Source organism: Eurosta solidaginis, chromosome 2 (genome assembly GCF_040869045.1).
Source record: "Eurosta solidaginis isolate ZX-2024a chromosome 2, ASM4086904v1, whole genome shotgun sequence".
Classification (NCBI taxonomy): domain Eukaryota; kingdom Metazoa; phylum Arthropoda; class Insecta; order Diptera; family Tephritidae; genus Eurosta; species Eurosta solidaginis.
In genome coordinates, this window is record NC_090320.1 from 284,662,656 (window position 1) to 284,680,864 (window position 18,209).

General features: G+C 34.5%; 1 protein-coding gene across 1 annotated transcript; it reads left to right on the forward strand.

The window, feature by feature from the left end:
- Positions 1–4,771: 4,771 nt before the first annotated feature.
- On the forward strand, positions 4,772–16,235 carry LOC137242835 (trypsin-1). The gene is made up of 6 exons (XM_067770089.1): positions 4,772–4,897; positions 4,977–5,128; positions 5,225–5,466; positions 15,491–15,640; positions 15,721–15,952; positions 16,063–16,235. The coding sequence occupies exons 2-6, from the start codon at positions 4,996–4,998 to the stop codon at positions 16,182–16,184; spliced, it is 879 nt and encodes a 292-aa protein (XP_067626190.1). The 5' UTR covers positions 4,772–4,897; positions 4,977–4,995; the 3' UTR covers positions 16,185–16,235.
- The last annotated feature ends 1,974 nt before the right edge of the window (positions 16,236–18,209 follow it).

Consider the following 18,209-nt stretch of genomic DNA (forward strand, 5'->3'; position numbering starts at 1 on the left):
CCATATTTGGAACACATAATACATACATGATTAGAAAGCGGCCTATATTTGGAAACAAATATAACAAATATATATTTGGAACAAATATCATATACAGTCCGGTAGAAGTTACATCAAAATATTTTGGGGTTCCAGGAGGGCCAAGCATATGTGGCGCAGAGTCGAGTAAAGTCTTTGGAAGGATTATGTATTGAGGACTTAGATTGTAACAAATTGTCAGGAAAGAGTCCTTATAATAATGAGTCACTAAATGGACTAAATAGATTGAGAAATAATAGGCAATTAAATAAAGACTAAAAATTTGAAAATAAAATAATTAGAAAAAAATTTTAAGTTAAACGGTTTTATTGAAAACAATACTTACATGAAATAATAATAATACTAAAACTAGAAAATAATTAGATAGGTCCTAGTTACAAGTCGTCACACTCTTCACCAATCTAGGGCGTTGATCAGACAAATGAATAAAAGCATTGGACGCGTCATATTTCTATTGATAGTCATATATAAAACCCACTGAACCTTAATGAGGTTATGCTACGCCTCAGATTTTAAGAAATTTCACGCGCACAACGCTTTTATTTAATTGTCTGATAAACGCCCTAGACTGATGAGGAGTGTGACGAATAGTACCTAGGACCTATCTAATTATTTTCTAGTTTTAGTATTATTATTATTTCATGTAAGTATTGTTTTCAATAATACCGTTTAACTTAAAAACAATTTCTTTAAATATTTTATTTTTTTTAACTCTCTATTTATTAGCTAGAAGTGGAGCTGTTATAAAGTTTCCAAAAGAAGAAAGCGAAAGTATTTGAAATGTATACTCTTAAGCTTTTATTATAGGATTAGTTAAATGATAGAATGCTACATACATGCAAAGCTGTTATATATTGCTAAATTCAAACCAGTTTTCGTTAATAGTTTGCCTGAGGTTAAAATATTTATTTGCATAATTAATTTTTCCCATCAACAAACATCGAATATAATATATATTTATATTAATTTGTAACCATTTTTGCTCTGGCTACTTTCATTTCAAGTATATTTTCAGTTAGCGGCGTGATGCTCCCTTAATGCTCTTGCGATTTGAAGTGACTAGGAGCTGCTTCAGCTAAGATAGCGCACGATTTGTTGGAAGATTTTCAAGGAAAACTGAATTTGGAGTACTCAACTATAATGATGGACATTCGGTATTAAAAAATATATTCGAGACCAATACATTCCAGACATAAGATTAGGACACTCTTTACATATTACAGCAACTCCCTAATAGTAAGCAAGATATATTTGGCTTAAACGTTTTTTCGAAACAAAAATGTTCAATGCTAACATACATATGTAAACATAAGACCAATTTTCGTGCTCATTCATAACTGTTAAAATGATATCTTTTCACAAAAATTTTTGGAAAATTGTTGTGCTATTTTTAGTTCAAAATCGTGCACAAGCCTTTAGTAAAAATGTCTAGTGATTGTTGTTGTTATGGTAAGCAGTTTTCTTAATTGAAATTAGGCACTAAATAAAGATATGGTTTTTGTTTACAATACATAAATAAACTTTGTATGAAAATTTAAAATATGTGCGCGAAAAGTTAAGGAAATCAACAACAATCCGGGTTTCTCAATAATAATTTTTTTTTATATTTTCTGCACGAAACGACATAAATCTTAAAAGTGTTCTTTATTTCAATATACCACCTATAAGAAATTCTAATAAATTAAAGTATTTTGTAATTTAAAAGAAATTTATTTTAAATCTGCTATGCGATAACCAAACGGAAAACTTTCGCCAGAGCGTGAAAACCATGGAGAAAAAATTCGAAAGAGTCACCAAAATGACAGTTTTGTACTACGGGTTTAATGACTATATCCGAGCTAATGCTAGTAGCGTGCAAAGGTGGACAATCGGAAGTCAAAATTAATCAAAAGCACCGTCTAACTATTTCAGATCCACCTAGGATTGAACCAGCTAACAACGCGCCGAAAGAAGGCAAATTTCATAAGAATTCAAAAACATCACTTTAAGAAAACAGTGCGAGGGAATAGAATTAACACTACTAGAGTCGATAGTTCGGCGCCAGTTCAGAACTAGTACGATTCGCTGCAGAGTCATGAGGTTCGATGTGAAGACGGTGTTCGTCAAAAAAAAGTAATTCTTTTTAAGACAACTAGAGCTCTCCGAGAGTTTGAAGTTAAACCACAATAGAGGTATTTTTAACAGTAGGCATATTTCCTAGGTAGTGAAAAGAGTCCTTTATAATATCACTTTACAAAAATGGGGATAGAACTTGAGTCTAAATTTATTGATGAATGAGACATTTTTGTGCTACCCAAGCTCCTTTAATTGATCGTCACAAAGTAACTTGCTCATAGGGTACCCTGAACCACTGACCTGCCTCAGAATAGATTTTGCAATGCTGGGCCTACCTTGGCTAACTTGTGAGAGCCCACAACTCATGGTAATGGTTTTAAAGCTAAAAGCGAAATCGATGGCATTTATACAGATTTTATTAAAGTTTTCCATTCAATTCTACCTTTCAAACTTTCAAGAATTCAGTGATTCATATACTACTGAAACTCGCTTATTACCTTAGGTGTGTCCAAAATTGGAATATGCTTCGATAATATGGAACCTAAGTTATCAGATCCACTGCGACAAATTAAAATCGGTTCAAAAACATTTTCTTCTTTTTGCGCTAAGTTTCATACCGTGGGAGCCCTTAAGGAATCGTCCTCTTTTCGTCTGTCGTTTAAAACGTATATAGCTTCCTACATTAGAGAATCGTTAAGTGATGGTAGCTGTGTTATTTTTAGTTAAACTTATTAGAGGGATGGTAAGTAGTCTTTCTGCTTATTCCCAACAGAATGTCTATACATTTTTAAGCACTTCTTATAAGCACCTGCCGATCGAATTTCGAAATAAACGAACCTCTTCGCGGTCTATATACTGATTTCAATAATTTTACTTTTAATTTTGTAATAAAATTACTCACACGTGCTATACACTTACTGACTTCGTTAGATACGCAATGAATTGCAAAGATGGCTTGGAATTACGTCTTCCTAATCTCCCACCCACATCGCCAGCTCCAATAATTTGGGTTTGAGGCTTGTGATCACGTCCTTTTCAACCTTCCAGTCAACGTAGCCTTAATTATTATATATTGAACATACATCAGCTGCGTCCATTCCCATAGCACTAGAAACGATTCATGTTGCTTGGCAGCACAATCAACAAATTATTTAATAATATATACTGTAACGAATTTTGAGGAAATTCTGCTTATTTTAAACCTTCTGCTAACGTTTGGATCACTGAACTCTCGAATATCCAATATTCAGTATTGCAAAATGGTCTTTATATAGAGTACTTTGGGGTAGTACTTCACAATTATACTTCACAACTAACAGCGTGTTTAAATCAAAACTTATTACTTATTTCTCAGCGTGCGCTGCTTTTGTACTCTCGGTTACCTCATACGCTCATTTCTCCAATGGTCTAGTCATTTCATGCGTTATAGAACAGTTGTCTCTAATGCTTGGTTATTTAGCTATATACACGTATATCTGTAGTTTATACTTTTCTTCTAGCCATATGCGCTTGTATGCGTGAGTAACAACTTCTGCTCTTAGCTGCCGGCTACATATATGTATGTGAAATAATCTCTCTGCCTCAATCTGTCTGTTATGTGTATGGAATATTCTTCGTTGACTTGTACATAAGTGTGGCTCCTTGCACATGTACATAAGTATGGCTGCTTGCTCTTTTTGTTGTTGCGATTATTTACTAAGAACGTAGTGATGCTAATATTCGCCACAATATATACTAAGTATAAATTTCGTTAATTTTGTATAATTCTGTATCGGATTATTATCGATGTGTTACAGAAATGTTATCGATCTTTTATCGAAATTTCATGGGTATATTTTTCGTAACAAATTGGTAACATTCTGATAAGAACATCCTTTCGATAACAAATCAATTACGTTTGGATGAGAAATTGATTAGATTAAATTCGATAACGATAATACGCCGATAACTATCACTACTATAAAATAAATATACATTTTTAATAAAAAAAGGAAAATATTTCGATTAGTTTTCGATTTTTTTTAATTTTGGATATCAAGCTGAATATTCGCCTATACCTCATCGATAATACATATATAACAAACCTTGCCTTCCCTTGCTTTGTCTTGATTTGTTGTTGGATTATTCTTAGCTTTCTCTTCTCTTCTTTCTATTTTTTATCGCGCCCACCCTAATGTGCATTCCAATGTACATAACTTTTAGAACCCATCCGCTTTGTGCAAGTCCAGTTATCCGATCAGAAAAACTGTAAATATATTTAAAAATAACAATCAAAATTTGCAGTAAAACTGAATTAAATTGCAGCGATACTTTTTTCTGAATTCTTTGGAATACTTTTTGTCGCAAGGCCCGTGCTTTACGCCAAAAAATTTTTCAGAACAATAAGAGTTAATAAATGTCCTAATAGGTGCGAAAAGAATTTATTTTGTATTGTTTTTAAGTTTTTGTTTTTGACAAGACTAATTTGGAGCGATCAACGATTATTTTATGTATGCAAATGCGTGACAAAAAAATTTGGCAGCACAAAGAAAGTCGTAAGCCGGTATGGGAGAATCGGAAGAAGTAAACAAAAAAGGAGGGAAATTTATAGATGGTTTTATTAAGCTTTAATTTTGTTTTTAAGTTTCTGGAGCTGACAAAATTTTTGTTATTAGTACATCTTTTGGCAAGTCTTATTCTTCATGCTAAGTTTGCATGTGTCCTACTTAAATTTGCACGAACTTATTCAAACTGCGAGTAAACGCAAACTATAAGAAGGGCTCCGTATGTGAGCTGATGAAACATTTTAAAACGGAATGCTGCGGTAAGCGGTGGTTCATAAAATTATATTTAAATTAAGCGCATATTGTTAAAATTTTTTTTTTTTTGTGAATGATAAAAAGTGTGTACCGAGTATAAAAAATGCAGTTCTTTGTGATATTTTGTGCAAGTTTGGTATTTTTCGTGCAAGCCGAATATTTTTATGAACGTCCGAATGGCACAGAATTTCTAGAAGAGGAAAAGGAACGTTTTGGACTTTGTGCAGCGCAGTGTTGTGAGTATTGTAGCTGCAAACCAAATTTGTATGAATTGTTGGATTATGCATAGTTTTTTTTAATTGAGGCTTCTTTATACATTTTTTATCAATCAGACTGCGGCTTACCAAATGTCAATCGCATTATTGGCGGCAGTCTAGTACGTCATAATAAATATCCTTGGACAGCGCAGCTACTTAGGGGGCGTTGGCATGCCCGTCTCTTCTGTGGTGGTTCATTGATTAATGATCGTTATGTTTTGACAGCAGCGCATTGTGTTCAAAATAATCGTGCTGAGATAACTGTAAGATTCTTACAATTGGATAGATCTTCGCGCGATCCTGGCATCACAAGACAAGTGAGAATAAAAAATTTTGTATCATTTTGTTACCATTTCAGAAGCAGTTTGGTATGGATTTGGGACTAGTTCGGGGCGAAGTATGTTAGGCCTATTTCAGGTATATTAAGATGGCCGTCGTGGTATGATAGGTAGTCTTCACCGCCTACCGCATCGAAAGTCTTGGACCTGGGCAAAGCAATATAAGAAATTTAGAAACACGTTTTTTTCAATTAGGGCAACATAACTTAGGCCCTGCGCAGTGGTTTGTCCAACAATTCTAGTGAATTTCTGCAATGAAAGCTTCTCGCGAAAATTATTATAATTTCGGAACAGTTTTGTGAATATTTCGGAATCTTGTAAGGGCGGTTTTCGGTTAAAATGGGTTTGCCAATAATCTTCTAATTATTATGAGATGATTTTGGAATAAGTTTCAGGCAGGTTCGGGATTATTTTCGAGATAAAGTTGGGACTATGTAAGATTATTTCACAATAGTTACAAAATCATTTAGTAGTATCTCTATTTCATTCCCAAATTGTATTCGCAATTATTTCGGTTTTTTTTTTCGAGACTTGCGATCTTTCTCAAAATTATTTTGAAACTCTTTCGGCATTTTATTCAAGACAGCTTGGGGATTATTTGTATTAATCACATTATACATTATAACCCTTTTTGGTATAGCTTTCGGATTAAGTTAGAAACTACTTTGAAACTGTTTTTAAAAATATTTCAATATAGGTTTTCGAAATCATTTTTTAAAATGCTGAAACCATTTCGGAATCATTTACGAACAGATTCTTGCTTATTTCCGAGATTATGATGGCAGTATGCAGAGATTGATTCAGAGATGTTTTGGAACATTTACTATTTCGAGAACATTCCAGAGTAATATTTGCTCTGACTTCTGGATTACTTTCGGAATAATTCCGAAATTATTTTTAAATTCTTTTCTGGTTCGTTCCGCAAATATTCTGAATTTGTTTCAGGATTGATTTCAAGATTCAAAAATAAAGGAGTTATGTTAGGGATTATTTTCGGATTATTTTCGGACTATTTCAAGACAACTGCCGATTTTTGAATTTTTCAGGATAAGTTTGTAGTCATTTTGAGCTTGGTAGAGTTCCGCGATTATTACGGTATTGGTTCTATATTTATTCTAACTACTATGGGATTATTTTCGTATCATTTCCTTCACTGTTTCCAGCTTATTTAGGATTTATTTAAAGATAATTTTTATGATATTTCCGTTTTTTTGAGACGATTCCGGCCTTGTTGCTGCATTCGGTATTATGTTGGAGTAATTCGGCATTATTCCGGTACTAGTTTTGGTATAATTACGTTACCATTTCTGGATTTTTTCGATACTATTTTGGCCTCCTTCCGGAATCTATAAAGGTCTATTTTTTTTTTTTTTTTTTTTTTTTTGATAATTTGGATTTTACCGTGTTACTATATAGAGATTACTTTGGCATTATTTGCGGCCATTTCTAAATTTTTTCCGCTCATTTCGATACCATATTGGGCCTATTTCGATATTATTGCGAGACTATTTTTAAATAATTTCAGGATGTTAATTGAACTATTTTTAAGACTTCTTCGAGATTTCTCCGCTAAATCATATCGGGATCATTCTGAAACAATTTCGAGATCACTTTGGGATTGGTTTTCGGTATAAATTCGAGAAAACGTCGTAGTTTAATCGTTATAATTTCGGGACTACATTTGAATCATGTGGCTGTTATTTTAGAACTATTTCGAAATTGTTATTGGGAAAATTTTGATCATTTTGATACTATTTTAGTGTATTTTCACGACTTGGTTGGAACGATGATTCCGAGAATATTTATAATACCCGACGGTATTGCCTTCAGGCTAACTCTGAACTAATTTGGAACCATTTTGGTACTCCGAGGTTACTTTTTATTATGCTGAAATGTTGCGAAATGGCGAAATGATTTCAAACTATTTCTAAATTTATTCACAAATTAGTCTCGAAATGGGTCTGAACGATCTCTGGCAGTGAGGTGATCCTTTAATTGTTAGGAAAATAATTTATTCATAATACTACAAAATCTAAACTGAAATGAAAGTTGATGGTGTATCAATGCAAGAAGAGTGAAAGTGTCCAGATTCCCAAAATCGCTAAGACTTCAGTATAAAGGACCCATTAAAAATTGTTAGACCCACAGATTTCTAGAGAAAAATTAAAGTAGCTTATATAAAATTTAAATGAAAATTTGGTAAATTCGTTATTCAAATTATATTATTGCTACTTAGCAAATTTAAATAATTTTTAGACCAGCTGACGCGTATTATACTAGACTCCTTATATGCGGACTTTTTTTTTGCGTTATAAATTACTCAGAGTAAGCTTAACCTAAAGCTGCTAACTGCCAGAAGTCGCAGTTTCAACATTTATTGTTCACAACAAAAAAGTATTTTACCCATTCAAAAACGAAAGACTTAAGAAACGAACTGGCTGCGCATTACAAAGTACCGAAACAAATTCGAAAAAAAACAAGTAAGGAAGGTTAAGTTCGGGTGTAACCGAACATTACATACTCAGTTGAGAGCTAAGGTGACAACATAAGGGAAAATAACCATGTAGGAAAATGAACCGAGGGAAACCCTGGAATGTGTTTGTATGACATGTGTATCAAATGAAAGGCATTAAAGAGTATTTTATGAGGGAGTGGGCCATAGTTCTATAGGTGGACGCCATTTAGGGATATAGCCATAAAGGTGGATCAGGGTTGACTCTAGAATGCGTTTGTACGATATGGGTATCAAATGAAAGGTGTTAATGAGCATTTTAAAAGGGAGTAATCCTTAGTTCGATAGGTGGACGCCGTTTCGAGATATCGCCATAAAGGTGGCCCAGGGGTGACCCTAGAATTTGTTTGCACAATATGGGCATCAATCGAAAGGTTTTATGAGTATTTTAAAAGAGAGTGGGCCTTAGTTCTATAGGTGGACGCCGTTTCGAGATATCGCCATAAAGGTGGGCCAGGGGTGACTCTAGAATGCGTTTGTACGATATGGGTATCAAATGAAAGGTATTAATGAGTATTTTAAAAGTGAGTAATCCTTAGTTCCATAGGCGGACGCCGTTTCGAGATATCGCCATAAGGGTGGGCCAGGGGTGACTCTAGAATTCGTTTGTGCAATATGGGTATCAAACGAAAGGAGTTAATGAGTATTTTAAGAGGGAGTGGGCCTTAGTTCTATAGGTGGACGCATTTTCGAGGTATCGCAATAAAGGTGGACCAGGGGTGACTCTAGACTTTGTTTGTACGATATGGGTATCAATTGAAAGGTGTTAATGAGTATTTTTAAAAGGGAGTGGGCCTTCGTTTTATAGGTGTTCGCCTTTTCGAGATATCGCCATAAAGGTGGACCAGGGGTGACTCTAGAATGAGTTTGTACGATATGGGTATCAAATTAAAGGTATTAATGAGAGTTTTAAAACGGAGTGGTGGTAGTTGTGTATGTGAAGGCGTTTTCCAGATATCGACCAAAATGTGGACCAGGGTGACCCAGAACATCATCTGTTGGATACCGCTAATTTATTTATATATGTAATACCTGCCAAGATTTTAAGGGTTTTTTATTTCGCCCTGCAGAACTTTTTCATTTTCTTCTACTTAATATGGTAGGTGTCACAACCATTTTATAAAGTTTTTTCTAAAGTTATATTTCGCGTCAATAAAACAATCCAATTACCTTAACATATTTCATCCCTTTTTTCGTATTTGGTATAGAATTATGGCATTTTTTTCATTTTTTGCAATTTTCGATATCGAAAAAGTGGGCGTTGTTATAGTCGGATTTCGTTCATTTTTCATACCAAGATAAAGTGGGTTCAGATAAGTACGTGAACTGAGTTTAGTAAAGATATATAGATTTTTGCTCAAGTTATCGTGTTAACGGCCATGCGGAAGGACAGACGGACGACTGTGTATAAAAACTGGGCGTGGCATCAAACCAATTTCGACCATTTTCACAAAAAACAGTTAACGCCATAAAATCTATGCCCCTACCAAATTTCAAAAGGATTGGTTAATTTTTGTTCGACTTATGGCGTTAAAAGTATCCTAGACAAATTAAATGAAAAAGGGCGGAGCCACGCCCATTTTTAAATTTTCTTTTATTTTTGTGTTTTGTTGCACCATATCATTACTGGAGTTGAATCTTGACATAATTTACTTATATACTGTAAAGATATTAAATTTTTTGTTAAAATTTTACTTTAAAAAAAATTTTTTTTAAAAGTGGGCGTGGTCCTTCTCCGATTTTGCTAATTTTTATTAAACGTACATATAGTAATAAGAGTAACGTTTCTGCTAAATTTCATCATGATATCTTCAACGACTGCCAAATTACAGCTTGCAAAATTTTAAATTACCTTCTTTTAAAAGTGGGCGGTGCCACGCCCATTGTACAAAATTTTACTAATTTTCTATTTTGCGTCACAAGTTCAACTCATCTACCAAGTTTCGTCGCTTTATCGGTCTTTTGTAATGAATTATCGCACTTTTTCGGTTTTTCGAAATTTTCGATATCGAAAAAGTGGGCGTGGTTATAGTCCGATATCGTTCATTTTAAATAGCGATCTGAGATGAGTGCTCAGGAACCTACATACCAAATTTCATCAAGATACCTCAAAATTTACTCAAGTTATCGTGTTAACGGACGGACGGACGGACGGACGGACGGACATGGCTCAATCAAATTTTTTTTCGATCCTGATTATTTTGATATATGGAAGTCTATATCTATCTCGATTCCTTTATATATGTACAACCAACCGTTATCCAATCAAATTTAATATACTCTATGAGCTCTGCTCAACTGAGTATAAAAAAGTAAGGAAGGTTAAGTTCGGTTGTAACCGAACATTACATACTCAGCGGAGAGCCTTGTAAACAAAATAAGGGAAAATAACCATGTAGGAAAATGAACCTAGGGTAACCCTGGAATGTGTTTGTATGACATGGGTATCAAATGGAACGTATTAAAGAGTATTTTAAAAGGGAGTGGGCCATAGTTCTATAGGTGTACGCCATTTCGTGATGTCGCCATAGAGGTGGACCAGGGGTGACTCCAGAATGTGTCTGTACGATATGGGTGAGTCTAGAATGTGTTTGTACGATATGGGTATCAAATGAAAGGTGATAATGAGTATTTTAAAAGAGAGTGATCCTTAGTTCTATAGGTAGACGCCTTCTCGAGATATCGCCATAAAGGTGGACCAGGGGTGACTCTAGAATGCGTTTGTACGATATGGATATCAAATTAAAGGTGTTAATGAGTATTTTAAAAGGAAGTGGGTCTTATTTCTATAGGTGGACGCCTTATCGAGATATCGCCATAAAGGTGGTCCAGGGGTGACTCTAGAATGCATTGTACGATATGGGTATCAAATTAAAGGTAGTAATGAGGGGTTTAAAAGGGAGTGGCCCATAGTTGTATATGTGAAGGCGTTTTTGAGATATCGACCAAAACGTGGACCAGGGTGACCCAGAACATCATCTGTCGGGTACCGCTAATTTATTTGTATATTTAATACCCCGAACAGTATTCCTGCCAAAACTCTAATTGCTCTAATCGCCCTGCAAAATTTTTTCACTTTCTTCTACTTAATATGGTAGGTGTGACACCCATTTTACAACGTTTTTTCTAAAGTTATATTTTGCGTCAATAAACCAATGCAATTGCCATGTTTCACCCCTTTTTCGTATTTGATATAGAATTATAGCATTGTTTTCATTTTTCATAATTTTCTATATCGGAAAGTGGGCGTGGTCATAGTCGGATTTCGACCATATCGTATACCAAGATAAAGTGACTTCAGATAAGTACGTGAACTAAGTTTAGTAAAGATATATCGATTTTTGCTCAAGTTATCGTGTTAACGGCCGAGTGGAAGGACAGACGGCGGGGTGTGTATAACAACTGGGCGTGGCTTCAACCGATTTCGCCCATTTTCACAAAAAAACTGTTACCGTCATAGAATCTATGCCTCTACCAAATTTCACAAGGATTGGTAAATTTTTGTTCGACTTATGGCATTAAATGTATTCTAGACAAATTAAACGAAAAAGGCGGAGCCACGCCCATTTTAAAATTTTCTTTTATTTTTGTATTTTGTTGCACCATATCATTACTGGATTTGAATCTTAACATAATTTACTAATATACTAAAAGGTTTATGGTTAAAATTCGACTTAAAAAAAAAATTTTTGTTTAAAAAGTGGGCGTGTTTGTTATCCGATTTTGCAAATTTTTATTAAGCGCACATATAGTAACAGGAGTAACGTTTCTGCTAAATTTCATCATGATATCTTCAACGACTGCGAAATTACAGTTTGCAAAACTTTTAAATTCCCTTCTTTTAAAAGTGGGCGGTGCCACCCCCGCTGTCCAAAATTTTACTAATTTTCTATTCCGCGTCATAAGGTCAACCCACCTACCAAGTTTCTTCGCTTTATCCGTCTTTGGTAATGAATTATCGCACTTTTTTGGTTTTTTGAAATTTTCGATATCGAAAAAGTGGGCGGGGTTATAGTCTGATTTCGTTCATTTTAAATAGCGATCTGGGATGAGTGCCCAGGAAGCTACGTACCAAATTTCATCAAGATACCTCAAAATTTACTCAAGTTATCGTGTTTACGGACGGACGGACGGACGGACATGGCTCAATCAAATTTTTTTTCGATACTGATGATTTTGATATATGGAAGTCTATATCTATCTCGATTCCTTTATACCTGTAAAACCAACCGTTATCCAATCAAAGTTAATACACTCTGTGAGCTCTGCTCAACTGAGTATAAAAAATTAAAGAAACAAAAAACTTTTTTAAAAATAAGCTTTTATTATTTTGGTTAATAAAATTAACTAAAAAGTAAACAATAAATTGACTCTAAAGAAATATAACACTTTATAAGTTCATTGTAAGCTTAAACGATAATTAGGCTTTTTCGTCTGCGACAAAAACTTCTATATCGTATATAATTATATATTTTTAACATTAAAACCTTACACCTAAATTATTAAATCTTACAGTTTATATCACAGTCCTAATTGTTCTAATAAAAAACGTGTTAAATTTTGATGGTATAATTAAGAACATTTAGGATCTCCTTTTCTTGCTATCGCAATGTAACACGCTTTTATTAGAACAATTAAGACTGTGATATAAACTGTAAGCTTTAATAATTTAGGTGTAAGGTTTTAATGTTAAAAATATATAATTATATACGATATAGAAGTTTTTGTCGCAGACGAAAAAGCCTAATTATCGTTTAAGCTTACAATGAACTTATAAAGTGTTATATTTCTTTAGAGTCAATTTATTGTTTACTTTTTAGTTAATTTTATTAACCAAAATAATAAAAGCTTATTTTTAAAAAAGTTTTTTTTTCTTTAATTTTATTTTTTACTTTTTAGTTCGTTTTATTAACAAGTAATTGAAGCTTGTTCTTAGAAAAGCCTTTTTCTTAAATTTAATTTAAATATGATTTTTTTTTTTAATTTTTAGTAGAGTAAAATATTGTTTAAATTAGTTACCTAAACTTTACTTAGTTATTTGTAACGTTTCTCGTTCTATCCATTTCTTTTAATGCATCAACATTAGAGGGTTTCTTCGAAGTCAACTTTGAACAGTCAAGTTCTTCGATTCGAATACCTGCTAAAGACCTAACTCGGCTTTTGACAGAGAGCACATATAAAATTAAGTCAAACAGTGTTAACTAACTTAAAATCATATTTTATTGTGACTTGGCCTATGTGGCGTTCAGTTTACAACTACTGATTGCAGATCTCTGCTCTGTGTGTTAAATCTGTTTTAAAATAATAGCCGTATTTTTTTTTACACGTAAACGTCTATACGCTTATAATTTATATGGACTGCTAAGCGCCAAACTTTAAATATACCTCTGAAGTTGCTGCGCATAAAATGTGTACTAATAAATTCCAATACGCATTATACGCAGATGTAACTGAAATATGTGTTTTTGTTTCACACCCTACACTAATTCTATGTATTGTATGTGTGTCCACAATTCATCGCAACTGATTTAGCTATATGTTATACACAGGCATACAACAGAGGGTCATGTCTCCGCTTTTCGGTACACGCTGTAGCTGTAGCTAGTTGTTTAACCACTGCCGCTAGATGGGTCTCCTAAGCATTATGTAAGCGAGGATAGGCGTTTTTTTCACGCGCAAACGTAAACCTATACGCGTGTATAAAAAAACACGGCTAATATTCCAACTTTCGCTTAGCTAAAATTCCATCGCCAAAAATCTGTAAAACAAAATCAACTGCGCTGAAAAGTATGAAACACTTACCGATAAGAGCCTAACCGCGTTAGCGTTCGCTGTATCACAGAATTTTTACACTTTGAAAATGACGGCTGTTGTTTGCAAGGTTGCATTCCTTTGAGTGTTCGTTTTCACCATCTGGATTAACAAAGTCATGAGCCTGGGCATTCGCGCAATTTTAGTGATGTAAATTGCATGGCGTCAGCGCCAATGCGGTGCCAGCTCAATGGTAGCTCATTGACGAAATGACTCCAAGCGAATTTTTGACGCTACTTAGTAGTGAGTGCGTAGTACATTTTACTTGCGCTATTGTGTGAAACGACTTTTGTGTGTCAGGCACGAGTTTGGTGTTATTGGCGCTACTGGCAATGATGACACTGAGCTGTTGACGGTAGCGCTGGTAGTTCAGATTTTGAATCAGAGAAAGAATTGATGACCCGTGTAAATTATTATGGCTTTGGCCGTGTAAATTATTATGGTGTATTTGTATATTTTAGATTTAATGCACAATTAATATGTGTGTATTTGAGCGGCCAAATAATAACAGTAGTATTGCTAAAGTGCTGATTAGTTGACGGAATGTCGCTAATTTCCTAGCGATGATCAACAGATTGTCAATATTTCATTCAACGGACGCGCGAAATTGCCACATCTGTTCAAATTTTCCAAAATTTTCCATTCTTGATTTAACTTAAGCTGTTATGCCAATATTTTTCAGCCAGCTTTTTTCAAATAGGTAATTTTTCCAAAAGCAAAATAAATTACAGAAAAGATTACAGAGTTAAACAGCCTTAAAAATTCAGCTATGTTGGTTATACACAGAAATACAACAGAGGGTTGTGTCCCCGCTTTTCGCAAGCGTTGAGATTCACCATGCGTGACACGCGTGATTCACCACGTCCAAATATCACAATCCACGGATAGGTACCGGCGGGTTTGTATGGGACTTAGGCTGTTATGCCAAAGTAAATACAAATCTACACCGATAATTGTGTTATAGATTAATTTATCGAATTCTTATAAAGTAATATTGCATTGTCATCGGAGTTATACATGTGTGCAAGATTTCAGCTCAATCGGACACCGGGAAGTGTACCAAATTTAACTTGCAAGATTCCATTACAGACAACAAAATTGAAACTAAATAAAAGCTTATAAAATGGCAAAAAACCCCCTTATCTGAACGATCGGTTGTATGGGATATATACTATATATAGCTCCGATCAAAGTGAATTTTTCAGGATATCTTCTATGATATATTAGAATATATATCACCGAGTTTGACGTTTATACTTTCTAAATTGCGGCAGGAATGACCGAAATCTTCTTATCTGAACGATCGGTTGTATGGGAGATACATGTTATAGTGGTCCGATCTTACCGGATCCGACCAATGTCTAATATAATACAATAATACATCCTTGTGCCGAATTTCATTGAGATATCTCAAAATTTGAGGCACTAGTTTGCGTTCAAACAGACAGACGGACGGACAGACGGACATGGCTATATCAACTCTGTTCGTCGCCTGATCAATTCGGTATACTTAATGGTGAGTCTATCTTCTATATTTCTCAACGTTACAAACATCGGACCAAAGTTAATATACCACATCATGTTCATGAAAGGTATAATTACTCGTCCTAACTAATATAAATAGCTGTAATTGATACTCAATAAAATCTTTTCAGCATATTTTCCGCTTTATTCCTACAGGTCGCCCAAACAATTGTACATCCACAATATGATCCTAGCAGAATTGTAAATGACATTGCATTGCTTAAGCTTAATGCACCCATAGAGATTAGCAGTTATATACGTCCAGTTTGTTTGCCGAATATTTATGATAACTTTGATAATAGAAATGTAAGTAACAATAGAAACTACAGGCAAAGACATAAAATTTTTTTTTTCTCTAATAAAATAAAAATTTTGTTTTCACTCAGGCCGTCGTTGCAGGCTGGGGTTTGGTAAAAGAGGGTGGCGTCACATCGAATAATCTACAAGAAGCTAATGTGCCGATTATAACTAATCAAGAGTGTCGTCAAACGCGTTATAAAAATAAAATTACCGATGTTATGCTATGCGCGGGCTTAGTACAAACAGGTGGCAAGGATGCTTGCCAAGGTGATAGTGGTGGACCGCTAATTGTTGACGAAGGCCGATACAAGTTGGCTGGTGAGTGTGTGAAGAATTTTATAAATTTTGACTAAAAGTTGAATTTTTTATGAATTTTTTTTATTCATATATTTTGTTGTTATTATTTTCAATAAAAATTTTCTTTTTAGGTGTTGTCTCTTTCGGCTATGGTTGTGCTCAGGTCAATGCTCCTGGCGTGTATACACGCGTTAGTAAATTTATTAATTGGATTGGCGAAAACACACGAGATGGTTGCTACTGTTATAGCTGAGTTTTTGAAGAATTTTGGTGAAATTTTTGGTTATGCAGAAAAAATAAATAATTTATTATAGTCCTAGTGATATACCAGTAGATGAAATCTCTTTAGATGTTTTTTTTTACTAAGACATTGTTGTAATTCATCTTTTCATTTGCATTGTTTATAATTTTTAAATTTTTGGCGAACTTTTTACCTTCGCTCATTACGGGCTGCTTTGTCTTTGCAATAGGTTGCTGTCTATATTTTAAAGAATCAAAGAAAGAAGTGTGCTGGAATGCAAAGAAGAGGAGAGATGGAGATGGAGAGACTTCATTCAAGCGCAAACATACATGTTTACTAAGTTCCCAGTCATAAAGGGACAACAGGTAACGAAAAGGCCGATCTATGAATCGATCGTTTTGAGAGAATTCAAAAAGAGACAGCAGCGGCATATGATCCGTCAAGCAGCGTGGGCTGCAAAGTTTCTAAGAACATGTGCACATGCTATGATGTCAGACTTTAAAGAGAGAAGATTTAAGACAGCAAATTTAGAAAGTGCGAGCTGTATGAAGAAACGTTTGGGTACGTTCTGTGTTTGTGTCATGCGCTCGCTAGGTCAAGGAATCTTCTATTGGAGGCGGCAGAGTTGTTGGATCTCGAGGAAGTGCCTGAGCTGGGAGCTAGAAAACTTCTAGTATTTGCCAAATGGACGAAGTTATTCTATAACATAATATAACGGTAACTAGTTGAAATTGTTTCCATTTGGTCGTCAAGCAAATTCTGTTAATTACTATGAACACATTTAGTTTATGTGAGATCTTAGTGATCGTCCAGTTCAAACTTACCTTACCTCTTGTGCTCGTCATTGCCATTTATTCGTATGGTGCATTCTTATGGCCTTCAGCTTTCGCAGCACTTATAATTCTGTTAATTCTGATTTGACCTTACATCGCGTAGTAAAAGTGAAAGGATATCCCTTCCGGGGATAAAAGGATGAGATTTTGTAGACTTCTCGTACCTCATTAATGACCATTTATTTTTGGCTGAAAAGAGATGGAAGTCGAACTCTCCGTATTAGGTATTTTCGAGCGAGGACTTCAATTTCCAAAAATAATTTGTTCGCTGGGCATATCGCCATAGTTGCTGATATAGCGTAGGAAAATATACATGTATACAAACTACTCTTATCTGGAGATGTTCAATTTTAAAAAGCTCAGCTACAAGTATTTAATACGACAAGAATAACGACTGTATTTATTTATTAGCACATCAAAAGCAGCGTGTCAATCTTATCTAGCCAAAGCGAAATGACACGGCTATAGCATCATTTGGCGATTGGCTATGCGCATGCGCACCAAATTTACATTCATGTAATAAATTCATTTTAGAGCTAAGTTGCAAGTGGCAACTATGCGACTCAAAACAATCTGCATACAATGCAAGCAAACGGATGAGTGTCTAAGCGCTGCTAGGTCTTTTGTTTTTCATAATTTTTCTTCTTTTTAGACACATTGTGATAAATATCGTGGACGCGTTCACTATATGCCACTTTCAATGCATCGATGGGCACTTCGTCAGATGCATCATTCATAATTTTTATTTCAAATAGTTGAAGCGGCCTCTTAAGGGTTTCTTTGTTGGCCTGTCGATCGCTTCTGCAGATAATTTAGTTACAGAAGTTGATGGGTATATGGTTGTTGTTGTTTTTGTTGCTGTTGAATGCCGCATGATTTACAATGTGAATAGTTTATGGTTGTTTAAGTTGTTAAATTGAATTAAGATGAAATAAATTCTGAGCATTTTTTTTAACTTTACACATCGTTGGTTCAAGAATTATGAACGCCACTGTCTACCCTCTTAGACCTATGCTCTCATTTATTCGTCTCCTTAGTTCATTCACACATATTTATGATTTTATGCTCGTAAATTCTTTACTTAAATAGGGCGTAATCATGAGCTGGAATTTAAATTAATTCGCTAGTAAACTCTCAGTATATGACCGAACGACAGGACAACGCACGGATGAGTCCACTATTGATCGAATGGCTGTTTTGGCGA